This window comes from Oncorhynchus mykiss, chromosome 3 (assembly GCF_057628025.1).
Source record: "Oncorhynchus mykiss isolate SJ-2025 chromosome 3, ASM5762802v1, whole genome shotgun sequence".
Lineage (NCBI taxonomy): Eukaryota > Metazoa > Chordata > Actinopteri > Salmoniformes > Salmonidae > Oncorhynchus > Oncorhynchus mykiss.
In genome coordinates this window covers 40,160,998-40,173,933 of record NC_143024.1, presented here as the reverse complement: position 1 = coordinate 40,173,933, position 12,936 = coordinate 40,160,998, and the positions used below count along the sequence as shown (strand labels likewise).

The window sequence follows — 12,936 nt, the reverse complement described above, 5'->3', positions numbered from 1 at the left end:
ATTATAGACACTCAGAAATCCCTCGCAGGCACTTTATTTGTTCTCAAAGCAGAAGTTTAAGATACAATAGAAGGTGTGTATTTATTTTAGGACATATTTTACAAGTACCTTAACACTGTAGGCTGCTAGTTTTAAATAAGATTACAATCGGTATGTTGGTGCGCACCAAGAGAAAGTAATTGCTGCTATGTAGCATACTATTATTTACCTGGCAAAACATTGTTATTGCCATATCACAGTATTAACTAATAATAATATTAATAGTAATTGGTACATCAGTCAATAAAAATACACTATTTTCGTAATAATATTGCACAATTTAATACTGCGATTACACAGAGATGTGAACAACGTCAGGGATTGTGTGGACTTGATGCGGATATGAATGCCTGAGGTAAACATACTGTTGTCTATTCCCTTTAAAACAGCACATGTACACAGCCTCTGATTTAAATTAATCCCAATTACATAACGGAATACTGGTTTAAACTGAACACATGTTGCAATCAACACTTTCTGACTGTTTAAATCAGAGTGGTTAAGCACAACACACTATCTTAATGCATTTGATTTCTGTTTACCACATACATTTGTATATATTTTTTCTCATCTGGTGGTTTCACAATAGTAAGCAACAAAGGAAAACGGTTTGGTTTTTGAATGAAGACAAAATACCTTTTCTTGTATATACGTTTTATGTAAGTAATAAAATATTACTATAACATAAATAGGAGAAATGTGACTTTGCAGTCTACATTTAGCAATCAACATACAACCAATGTAGTGAACAAAACATATTGAAATCCACTGCAACATAACCATTAACCGAGCCAAACAAAAAGCTCCAAACACATTTAGGAAATAAATATATATATAAATGGTCAGATTCATAAATGAAATCATATTAAAATATCTTCTTGGAATTAGTAAGTGTACAAAACTGCCGGAAAAACAAAACAAACCAACAACAAAAAAATATCTCAGAACAAATACATGTTTACATATTCGACATATTTACACATCGGAAATAATCCTGGCAACATTTTATTTCAAACACCTTTTTGAAGAAAGTTTTTTCCCGCTGTATCGAATAGCACTGTCTGCAGTACGCAATTGTACTATAGGCTACTGTCCATCAAAATGTACCAGAGCCTTGAGAAATGACACGCAACGCACGAGTAGGCTAGTTAATCAGATTTTTTCCTTTCTTCTCCATATCCGAAAAAATATATATATATGTAAAACAGGTCCCTTCATCACTTTTCATTCGAGAATGTTCTGAAATTATCCGTATATAGTGTTTATAATACAATAATAGGAATGGTATAAATTAATGGGGTGTAGCATTGGCTACCTTTCAGATCAATATAGAAGGTAAAGAATTCAAGTTCTACTTTTTATTATGATATAAAGAATGAGAACAGCGTGACACTTCGACCTGGGGCACTGAAGTTACCTGAGAATATCACTTTCATTTCGTATTAAACCAATCTCTTTCCAAAAGGTGGTTGGAATAGCTTGGCAGTTAGCAATGCAAGTTGCTGACGGTGCCCTGGAGTGATTTTAGGAACCTGTAAACATGAAAATAGTGAGTAAAGGCCTACCTCAAAACAAATTCTGAAAACAAAACGAATATAAAATTGCAATGATCATTTCAACGAAAGAATAAGTGCTCCATACAAAAGGAAAATAACAATCAAAACAAATACTGAAAACCGACAAGAAACACATGTTTCATAAAGTATTCATCCATATTGCCCTTTTTAGCGTCTGTTGCTATCTGCAAAGCATACATGTTTTAAGGCTGCCAGACGTGAGCTGTCCTGCTGCATTCGTCAATTTTGAAATGCATCTGACATTTAAGTGTGGGGATTTTTGTCATTCAACGGGTGCCATAATTTCCATCATCTTTTCACAAACTCCTCTGGCCAGATGACGTAGTGTCAACAGTAGGAGTAATGGAGGCGTTTTTGATGAGTTACAGTACACTAATAAAATGAGAGAAACAATAAAAACAGTCTTCAGAACAGAAGAGACACTGAAGTTAAAATATTCCAAACAAATCAAACATCACAATTAATAGAACAAAGCGAAAGAATAGGCTTATAATTAGAAATATTGGTTAATCGGTTTTAAGCCTGAAAAGCAAAATGTTCATTGTGTGTGTGTCTCCTTTGTTGATCATTTTCAGGCAACCACCTCGCACTGTGGTGAGCGCCATCAGTTCAAGACACCACTTGCAACATTTAATCGTTACCCTTTGAACAGCCACGAAACATCGAATTTACTTTACCTCCTCCATAGAATTTTGGCAAATAAAGATATTTGTTTCATTTAAAATGTGAACGAAATCAATTCAGTAATAGTGTATGTTTTTCTTGTCAACCATTTTCCATTCTACCTATTTGTTGTTGTAACTCAAGCTCCGGTTACTGGGACAAAACTCATCTGTCTGTCCAACTTTGCCGTGTCTCTGTTCTCTCTCAGTAAAACAAAATGAAATACTGTAAACTCCATAGTCCTTTCCCTTTTTTTCTTGTTTCCCCCGAAATTGTAGGATTGTTCATGAAAACAGTCACTGCACAGGACTCTGTAATGTGTGGTGAAGAGGGGGTGTCTCCGCTTGAGAATATACGTCCTCCATATTCGGATGAGGGACCCCTATCGGCGTCATTCTTTTCTCTTTTTGTCTTCTGTTGCAAAACCAAACACGGACAACCTCTTTTTCTAATTGAAGAGAGACGGCTAAACTGGTGATTTCATGGGCAGAGGGCTTGGGACATTTTAAGAAATGATTTTCCAGCGCCCCTTTCACCCCAACTTCAATCGAGGTCCTCTTCTTTCTTTTCCTGCCCTGCGCAGCAATCTTGTCCAAATTGGTGGGGCTGCCAGTGTTTGAGTCTGTCTCCTCCAACCACTTGTTTAGCAGTGGCTTAAGTTTGCACATGTTCTTGAAGCTGAGCTGCAGTGCCTCGAACCTGCAGATAGTGGTCTGAGAAAAGACGTTTCCGTACAGGGTGCCCAAGGCCAAGCCCACGTCCGCCTGTGTAAAGCCCAGTTTGATCCTTCGCTGCTTGAACTGCTTGGCGAACTGCTCCAGGTCGTCGGAGCTGGGCGCATCCTCGTCTGAGTGGTCCTGGTGGTGGCTGAACGCCTGCTGGGGGGACTCCATCTGGTTGTCATGGCTACCTGTATCGTCGTGGAGCGGGTCCCGCATGCCGTGGTGCAGAGAGGCGGGCTGGGGACTTAGCATGGCGTTGAGGTTCGTGTATCCCGGCTGCGAATAGACTAGCGACTGGTGCCCGTTGGAGGCAGGAGACAGCGGGGACAAGTGGTGCGTCGTGGTTGGCGCCCACGACCCATGGTGGCTACTCTGCGTCTGCTGGTGCACCAGGTGAGATCTATGGTGGAAGCCGCTGCTCAGGTCCTCTCGGCTCGCCTGAACGCTGGCTTTGTTGTGCTCCTGTTGCCCGATATGGGTGCCGCTGGTCCAGTCGGTGTTGGAGGTGGGCAGCCACTGGTGGTGCGTCAGGCTCATCGGATGTCCGGTGTTGGTCGCCGCTAGCCCTTGCAAGTACTCGTGGTGCATCATTTTCTGCACCTCTCTGTAGGTCGTCCCCTGGTGCATCCTGTCCGAATCCGGATGCATGAGCGGGTTGGACGGTAAGGAGTTATTCCGCGGAATATACTGAGCTGTTGTAGCCATGGCTCCGACTTCGAAAACTGACGAGTACTTCGGAGGTCTGGAGGCTTTAGAGCTAAAAACGCAACAACCTGCTCTGGGAGGTCTTGGGGAAGAGCTAAGACACGCCTCCTCTTCGCTTGTATTGGCTCCTTACGGATTCAAGCCCACAAGAGGCATAGCCTACGTTGCAGAGCGCATTTTACGCACATAACGAATAGGGCTCTGTTTCACATATACTATATAGAAACATGTTAATTCTATATATTAAATTTATATTTTAGGGTATTGGTAACTTCACGGTCTCTGAATATGACCTTTCCCTTATCCCTCTCTCGTGGGCTGCTTGTTTGCATGTCGCAGGCGCACAGAACCCAGTCACTCGCCCCTTTCTAATTTTTTCATCCATCCTCTCTCTCCAAGCCAGGGCGGAGAGGGTTGGAAAACAGTAGGAAATTATTGGGTTTCGTTGGGTTCGTTCGGGTTGTTTTTCAAATAACCACGTGGGGGAGTACCGGGATCTTTTTGATGGGGTGACAAAATCCCCCCCCCTCCACCTTGATATCCTTTTAGTCAGTGATGACTAACTGCAGCGCTCCCTATTTAAGGAGATTCGTATTCTTATAGTGTAGTGTTCCAGAATTACAACCACCCACAAACATCTTCAAAAAGAGATGCTTGTGAATAAGCACTGTGTGATGTTGATATGTCTATGAATATGGTGAGAATGTGTGACAAATCTCAATGCGTTTTCTTTAATAATAAAGGCTACCCTTTAATCGTTTATCCCAATTGTTTATGACATTTCCAATGTTAACCACTTTGAGAAAAAAAAAGGTTCTGGATAGAACCAGAAAGGGTTCTATTGCTTGCTTCATATATGGCACACCTAAAGGTTCTATATAGAAACCTTTTGTATGGTTATTCGATCAGAACACCAGGGGTTCTTCTTCACTTTGGGTTCCATATAGGGTTCAATATTAAACCTATTTCGGTACTGTATAGAACCTTAAGGGTGCCATATATGAAGCAAGCATAGAACCCTTTTTGGTTCTATCCATAACTTTTTTTTCGAGTGTATGATCTCCTCATCAAGGCTTATCATTCTCTTTCTCTCTCCCTCTCCCTTTCTCTCTCTCTCTCTCTCTCTCTCTCACACACACACACACACACACACACACACACACACACACACACACACACACACACACACACACACACACACACACACACACACACACACACACGTGCACTTACACTTTTGTCATTGGATAGGGCTTTGGAAAATTGTAACATGAATCTGCACATTTTTGTATTATGCTAAATTAACAAGGGCATGGATAGTAATGTGTTTCTGGATTCAAATGGTGGTTATACGTGTAACTGTAAATCGCTCTGAATAAGAGCGTCTGCTAAATTACTAAAATGTCTAAACTGTATAAGAGCACCTTCTTAAAAAGTTATGGTTGTCAAATAAAATCATCTCCAAATATCACGTTAAATTTTACCACCCGTAAAAATGTGGACCTATATGCAAAGCTCATGAAAAGCAGAAGGTATTTTATAGCGTTTCTCTCGAAGCATTTTACTAAACAGCAACTTAGAGTGAAAATCCTGTGTTTCTCCCTCTTGGCTTCTTCCGCACTCCTCTCCCGGTTGATCTGATTATTTTTCCCTTCACGTTTTGTCCCAATAGCAAATTACCAATTCTATGAATTGCAAAGCAGCCCCGGAGACGCTGAGGGGTAGAGAGGGGGGAGATGCGAAGATTGAAAGGGATCTTTGCAAACACAATCACGTTCTTAAATGGAAATGCGGGGCTTTAAACAAATCTTACATCTCTCCCGTTCCAGTCGCCTAAAACTCCGCAATCAGGCGCATGTTCCACTCCTTCTAAAACCGAAGCTTTTTGTAAGCTTTTTCAGGCATCACTCTTTATTTTAATTATTTACCTGAATGCATTTTTTTTTATCTCACGCGCGTGTTTATGTTGTTCTCGTCTCTCACATGGCACTGCTCTCTGTTTGTAGGCTACAGTGGGACGCACTGTACGATTTATTCATTTCAATCCCTGGACTAGAGCACGATTTAACGGTAAGTTTGCTCTCTTTTCTGCTACGTGTGTCCTTACTTCACTCTGGCACGACACGACACTGAAGAATATAGTGCGTGTGTGGATAAGATGCTCTTGGGGTCACAGGTGCTCGTCATCATCTCTTGAAAGGCGTGGTTTTGCCCATCCAACCTTTATATATTTAGTTTGGATCGACTAAGGGGAGACAATTCCAAAGAGTTGGCCAGGTGCCATTTAGTAATCCTTAAAAGGTTACAGAGGAACTTCTGGAATTTTTATTTCATAATGTACAACATATTCAGTGAAATATTTTACTATGTATTCCAATAGAAGGATGCAATATTAGTTGTTATCGAAATGTCTGTTTTCATTAATAACATAATAATAGCAGTGTTATAGGCTACAGCTCAGTGACTGATTAATATGTCAAATCAAGCCATTATCCTTGTCACCTTGGATTTGATAATATACCAAATAACAGGTAGGCCATATTTACACATCTAATAGGCTTGTAAACACAACCTCTTCAGACTATTCAATATGCAAATAATGTAAATATCAAAACGCGTTGTGTGTTGCTTTGATGCATTCAGTAACCTAATACAACATTTCCACTTGAGTAAAATAGTTTAGATTAATCTGAATATCAGTTGATCTGTCAAGGGCCTTTGCTTGTTCATTTGCAAGATGTTTTGTAAGGACTTTAAAGATCACTGAACCCTTGGAGACCACTCTGTCTGTCGGGTTGTGACTGCTGCCGGAGAGTCAGTTCCAAGCCTCAGTTAATGAAGATGCGTTACCATTCAGTCGTTCTCGTCTCCAAGTCTATAAAAAGTAATTTTTTGCTGCCGGGGCAGCCACAGACATACAGACCAACTCTTGTGCTTTGACAGCCAGCTCGAGGAGCTGTGGAAAAAAATATCCAGATGCTCACCCCTCTCTTGGTAAAGAATATGGCCTTGTGTGGAACTAGGTGAATTTTTTCTAAGATGCACGAGGTTGCTATGGAAAGAGCGTTGAAAGGGATGACACGCATCTTACTGCTGATGAATGATAGGCGATACAGGAAAAGTAAAAAAAAAAAAAAAGAGGTCACGATATGATGAATTCATAAAAAAAGACAGTGGAACACACAATTATGGGGTTTCAGTAGCTGACTAGTTGAGTATAAGGCATGGTGATGCGAGTTGAGGAAGCCCGGGTGACCCTGTCCCAAAATAATAGTCTCAATTTTCAATAGTCTGCCTTGTGTCACATTGAACCCTTTCTAAACATCCTTCCCGACACCCTTTTCTTGCACCGCTCTTTTTTTATAGTCTGGTCACGTCCAAGTGCAAGAGCCTATGCAGAAATGTTAGCATTCATTGTGGTTGGCTAACTCTATGGTGAAGCAATGGACTTATGCTGTATCCCTATTTGGGCTATGAACATTTAGGAAAAATAGATAGACAATCTATCTGTATAAAATAGGATGAAAGTGCATGTGTATCTTAGCAGTAGGCTGTAGCATTTCGTTTCTGCACTGTCTACAATATACTCACCATCATTATTTCCAAATGCGCGTGTGTTCATGAACTACAACAATGTCGTCCTGTGATGTTTGTGCCCACTGGACTTGTGCCCGCTGATATTAGAAGTATATTTTTTTAATGTTAAAAAAAAATCCCTTATAGCATTCCTTGCACTCCCTGCCAGTCACGTGTTAAAGCCTCAAGTGGGACCTCATCGACTTGAATACAATTATAACCTGGACGCACCTCAGCCAACAGCCACCCGGTCCACTCTTAATTTAGCCTAACCATGTTCCTAGAAGGCATTTCCCAAAGATGAAACAACAAAAATACATCAATATTCAAATACCTGAAAGGCCTACTCCCACAACATAACAGTCTAACAGTATTTATCATCTAAAATAATATGTGTACAATTATAGTATTCACAACTGGTGCACAATATTTAAGTACAATTTTTTTTTGACACAAATGACAAATTCAAACAAGGACATTGAGGCCTAATTCTGTTTTAAAATACATTTTAAAAAGTTTCAGGGATTGTCTTTTTAATAGGCTAATAAAACTCTTTAGGATAACAGTCACATATCAATTGGAATGCACTTTCAACAACTGTCACCCAGTGTCTAGAATTACAGGCCTAGCCAACTGTAGGTTTGAATCTATTTCTAAAGGTCAAAGTCAAATATGTGTATTTCCTCTATGCTTGTCTGCCCATGAGCAAAAAAAGAAGAAAAATGTCAAAACTCAGAGGTTAAAACAAAAGTACGTTATATTGCTCCAAACAATTACGCCTAGAAGCTGGTGCTTTCTGAAAGCCATTTCACAACAATACCTTTCTCAAACTCAGATGGAGGATGATGATTTTAAATTCCTAAAATTAGACACATTGTATGCTAGACATCTCTCTGCATAGTCCCAGAAAGGAACCCAATTTCCTGCACTGCATTTGATGTTAAACACACCTTTATTCCACTTCCAGAGGGTCATTCAATCGACCGTTGCACCTGCCACCTTTAAATTTGGATTAAAACATTTTTAAAAATCTATTATTCACAAACTTCCACAATTCAGATAATTGTACTTTCCCCCACTTTCAGTCTTTCTTTTTTGATAGAAATACGAAATAGGCACTGACTACACGATCGCAATAGCCCATTTGCCTAGCGCGTAAATGACCAACGTCCTATGCTTTTCAGGTAACTTTTTTCCTTTCATTTTTGGCTAATGAACTCGGTGCTTCTGCCAGCATCCCCCTGAGAATGCGAGGGGAACGTTTCTCTTGTGGTAAAAGGTGCGAGATTTCTCCCTATTTCTTATACTAATTAGGCGGGGGTCTGAACACGATATGGGATGAATATTCATGAAAAGGCACCGGCGAGCAATTAGACGTGGAGAGAGTTCCTAACTTCAATCCCTGATGGGCACCGCGCGCAACAGAATGGGGTACCGCTCCCCCCACTCGGGATGTGTCTGTGGTGCCCAGCCAACCACTATTTGAACAGTCTATTTGTGTCCGTTCCTTTCCTGTCGTTCATGTTTTAAAGCTGCCAGCACCAAAATATCCCGCTTGCACACTTAGTGCCACTTCCCAAAAGGGAAGGACAAATAAAACACAACAACCTGGCGCCATTATTAGAGTATTTACATTTTTAATAAAGCTATTTTGGGAAATTGTATTTTGGTGGTCAAAGTTTAGAATATAATTTCTCACTTGATGCCTAAAATTAAATCATTGTTTCATCTCATACTACAACAATAGTAAAAGATAACAGTAAAATACGGACATCCTTTCTTTGCACAGGTGCCCATGTCTCTTGCCAAACATTAGGATATCAAAGTATTAGAATACCTATATCATATAATGGATTATAGGAACAAGAGAACCCACACCAACACTAATCGATAACATAATTAAAACCAATGTACAATTTACTATATCAGGATCACTTTTCACTTCACTTTCAGAGTTCCAAACCTTCCATCTAACTCCGTGACGGGCTTGAAAGCATCAGGCTTGGGATGCCTAAGCCCCTTCTCAGCTTCTGTCTACCTGTCTGCTGGGGTGTTGGTGCCTGGGCTTCAACCATCAGCCCTAACCTGTGTGGCTTCCTGTCCGTCCACAGAGGGACCCAATCCTCTACTTTGAATTCAAAGGTGATCCTTATCCTCTCCCCCCTCCTGGATGTGTGTGCCTCTTGGTTTGCCTCTCGCTTCCGTAAAGATGTGTTTATGTATGTATGTATGTGCGGCGGGGAACATAGGGAGGTTTTAGAAGGTTGGTCGAGATAAGCAGTGGAATTTGTGGCTGTGTGAATATGGATGGAGTCCCTGCTCTCTTAGAGACTGACTGATAGAGAGGTAAACAGCTTGTGGGCTGGAGGGGTGAGATGCATGCGCCTGAATACATTTAGGCAGCATCACCGTCTCTTCTTCTTCTCTCTCACTGTCTCCCTCTCTCTCTCGCCACCTGCAAAGGTCTATCGAATTATAGTCCTTTGGTGAAATATGGTTGTGTTGTGCTTTGGATTTTGAAATCTCCTGGATTTGGAAAGGGGGTTCCATTGTTATCAAAATGCTGAGTACAGTAGTGTTTTGTTATTCTTTCGACTAGTTCTGCTCAGCTTTATGTGCTGATGTTGCTTAATCATACGTTGCGGTGTTAAAGGAAAGGCCTAGTTGGTTAGATCCCAAAGACACTGTTGGTCACTTATTTTTGTTTTTGCTCCGATCAGCATCATTCTACACCGTTCTTAATTTCCTACCATCATCATCGTTGTCTTCATCGCCGTCGTCATCATCGTTGCCCTCATCATCATCTTCTTCTTCTTCTTGTTACTTCCTTATTCATCTCTTTTCCTCGTTTCCTGCCCTCCCTTTCCCCGATTTTCCCCTCTCTCTCGCCCCCTTTGTTGAAACAATTTGGAGCAGCATTAATATGATCATCACAGAGCCAGTGTTGACTTCCTCTCCTCTCCTCTCCTCTCCTCTCCTCTCCTCTCCTCTCCTCTCCTCTCCTCTCCTCTCCTCTCCTCTCCTCTCCTCTCCTCTCCTCTCCTCTCCTCTCCTCTTCTCTCCTGACAGGGGCCTGAAGACAACACAGTCTCACGCAGGCTCAGCAACACACAGGTTACGACCCCAACAGGACATACCACGCCACCCGGCGGGCTGAGTTGTTACGCACTACACGTGCGTGTGTATGTGTGTAAGCCACAGGAGGTTGGTGACACCTTAATTGGGGAGGATGGGCTTGTGGTTAGAGCTGGAGCAGAATCATGGTTTCCATGTGTTTGATGTGCTGAGCTGTCCTCCCCTCAGCAGCCTCCGCTGGTGTAAGCATGTTGCCCACTGCCGAATGTCCATCCGCCCTGCGTCTCCCCCTCAGCCCACCCATCCTTCCTCTCTACCTATCTCCCCTTTCATCCTGTCTCTTTTCTTCATACTGGACCGGAATATGAACGCGCAAAGTTGGCCTCACGGAGAGAGAGAGAGAGAGAGAGAGAGTCCACGTTACCTGACGTAAAATAATAGATAGATTCACTTCTGCAGGTTGAATGTTGTACTTTATGACAAATTACATCAATTAAAGAGATAGTTTGCTGTGTTTAAATATTGATATACTGTAGATTTTAGTAAGAGGACACGTGGATTTTCTTGAGTACACAATTCAAAATATGTTTTTCTATAATAGGAGGATTGTGTCTCTGTTGAAATTTGGGTACCCCAATAAATGAATTTGAAAAACCTCTCAGTTTAGAAGAGGTTAGTAACAGGTGAGGAAAACATTTTTAAAAAACAAAAGCTGTAAAAGTTACGTGAATCAATGAGATGTGACTGAACTATTTTCCATTTGACTATTGCAAAATTATTTGTTGGTAACATCAATTGATACTGTTCACAATGGAAGACAACAAGTGGAATGTAACAATAGTGTACACACCTACTTCAATGTCAGGCAGGGTAGCCTAGTGGTTAGAGCATTGGACTGGTAACCAAAAGGTTGCAAGTTCAAATCCCCGAGCTGACAATGTTTCAAATCTGTTGTTTTGCCCATGAACAGGCCTAGGCCGTCATTGAAAATAAGAATTTGTTCTTAACTGACTTGCCTAGTTAAATAAATGTAATGCGACTATTTGTCTGTTGGTTTATTAGTTATTCTCTTTCTATAATCTAATCAGATTGATCCTGGTGTACCATTATAGAGGGATATTATTTAAGCTGGATGTCTTTGCCCTACAGTCCTTTGAGTGTCAATAAAGGTTCAAGTAGTGGATTTAAAATGTTCAGACAGATAGGCTCACTATCTTGATCACATTTTGTTTTTAATTTACCTTTAAGAAATACTGTACTTATTAAAAACATGCATCAATAAAAGCTGGGATAACGAACCTACAACATGCAGTATAACAAACCCATTAATAAAGTAGACTTCTTACAATACGTAATTCCCAGCAGCTGAGAGAGAGAGAGAGAGAGAGAGAGAGAGAGAGAGAGAGAGAGAGAGAGAGAGAGAGAGAGAGAGAGAGAGAGAGAGAGAGAGAGAGAGAGAGAGAGAGAGAGAGAGAGAGAGAGAGAGAGAGAGAGAGAGAGAGAGAGAGAGAGACCTTATTTGATCCAGCAGACGGTTCTCTGGGGGTGTAGAGTGATCAGTCTTGCCCCTCTGGTTACTCTCCTGGTTCTGGCACAATAACAGACAACTCCAGCCTTACACACACACACACATTACTGCGCACTCACCAGATAACTTAGCTGCAGTCAGAGGCCCACTGGAAAGTTATTAATGAGCTGTTTAATTTTAATTAGATAGTAATTCATGTTAATGCTTGCTTAATGGAGCCAAATAATTCCCCTCGGTCACTTGGGGTCTTTATGCTTCGTTTACCGGCCCCCGCAGTTATTCTCCCTTTTGCCTTTATAGTAGTTTTCAAGTCTTTCTAGAGAATGGGATTATACAATGAATATGAGAAACATATGGAGCAACTGAAGCGTGTGTGTGTGTGTGTGTGAGCACATTCATTTGTGTAAGTCTGTGTGTGCCTACTTGCATACGCTAGCGTGTTGGTATGTGTGTGCATCCATTTGTGTGTGGGAGCTAGCAGGTGGCTCTCACTTTTAAATGCACCACCCACTAAATGAATTAAGTCCGGAAAACAAAAGGTCAAGCTGAGTATTGAGGGCACGCTGGGGTCGAAACCTTAGGTGGAAGTGCAGCCGGCAGTACATCTCCATATGCCGACAAACTAGTAACAGGGGTCGCGACCTGAGCATGAGGGTATGGTAAAATGAGCAAACCTCTAGTCGTGTGCTCAGGCTGTTGTAGTTGTTGTGTTTTCAACACACCTAGAGGGTTAAAACAATGTTAAATATAGGAGTGAGTGTAGGAGTAACCCAACGTTTTTGCCCTTACCAAACAAGGGGTCATGGCTAAGGCACTGACCAGCCAGCCTGTCTCTCTGCTGTCTGGCCTGTGTACGTGCCGGGGCCACATCAAGGCACTAAGCCAGCCGGCTGAATTGAGTTAGTGGCTACAGACTGCTTTTAATTGTTGATTGACCAGTCTGAGTGCTGCCTGTGCCAGGGTCACTTATGATAGCACAGGGGGAGGTTCCTAGGCCCCAGCTGCAATTTCAGCCCCACATGACCCAGAGAGAGGGAGGAGAGCGGAACAA

The 12,936-nt window shown here is 41.6% G+C and overlaps 1 protein-coding gene and 1 long non-coding RNA gene across 2 annotated transcripts; one reads left to right on the top strand and one right to left on the bottom strand.

Annotated features, from left to right (window-relative positions):
- Positions 1-305: 305 nt before the first annotated feature.
- pou3f1 (POU class 3 homeobox 1) lies at positions 306-4,254 on the bottom strand. The gene has a single exon (XM_021595383.3). The coding sequence runs from the start codon at positions 3,704-3,706 to the stop codon at positions 2,576-2,578; it is 1,131 nt and encodes a 376-aa protein (XP_021451058.1). The 5' UTR covers positions 3,707-4,254; the 3' UTR covers positions 306-2,575.
- A 1,203-nt stretch (positions 4,255-5,457) lies between these two features.
- Positions 5,458-11,659, top strand: LOC110517222 (uncharacterized). The gene is made up of 4 exons (XR_016494960.1): positions 5,458-5,593; positions 5,713-5,776; positions 9,236-9,424; positions 10,352-11,659. It is a non-coding gene; the product is annotated as an uncharacterized LOC110517222 (long non-coding RNA).
- The last annotated feature ends 1,277 nt before the right edge of the window (positions 11,660-12,936 follow it).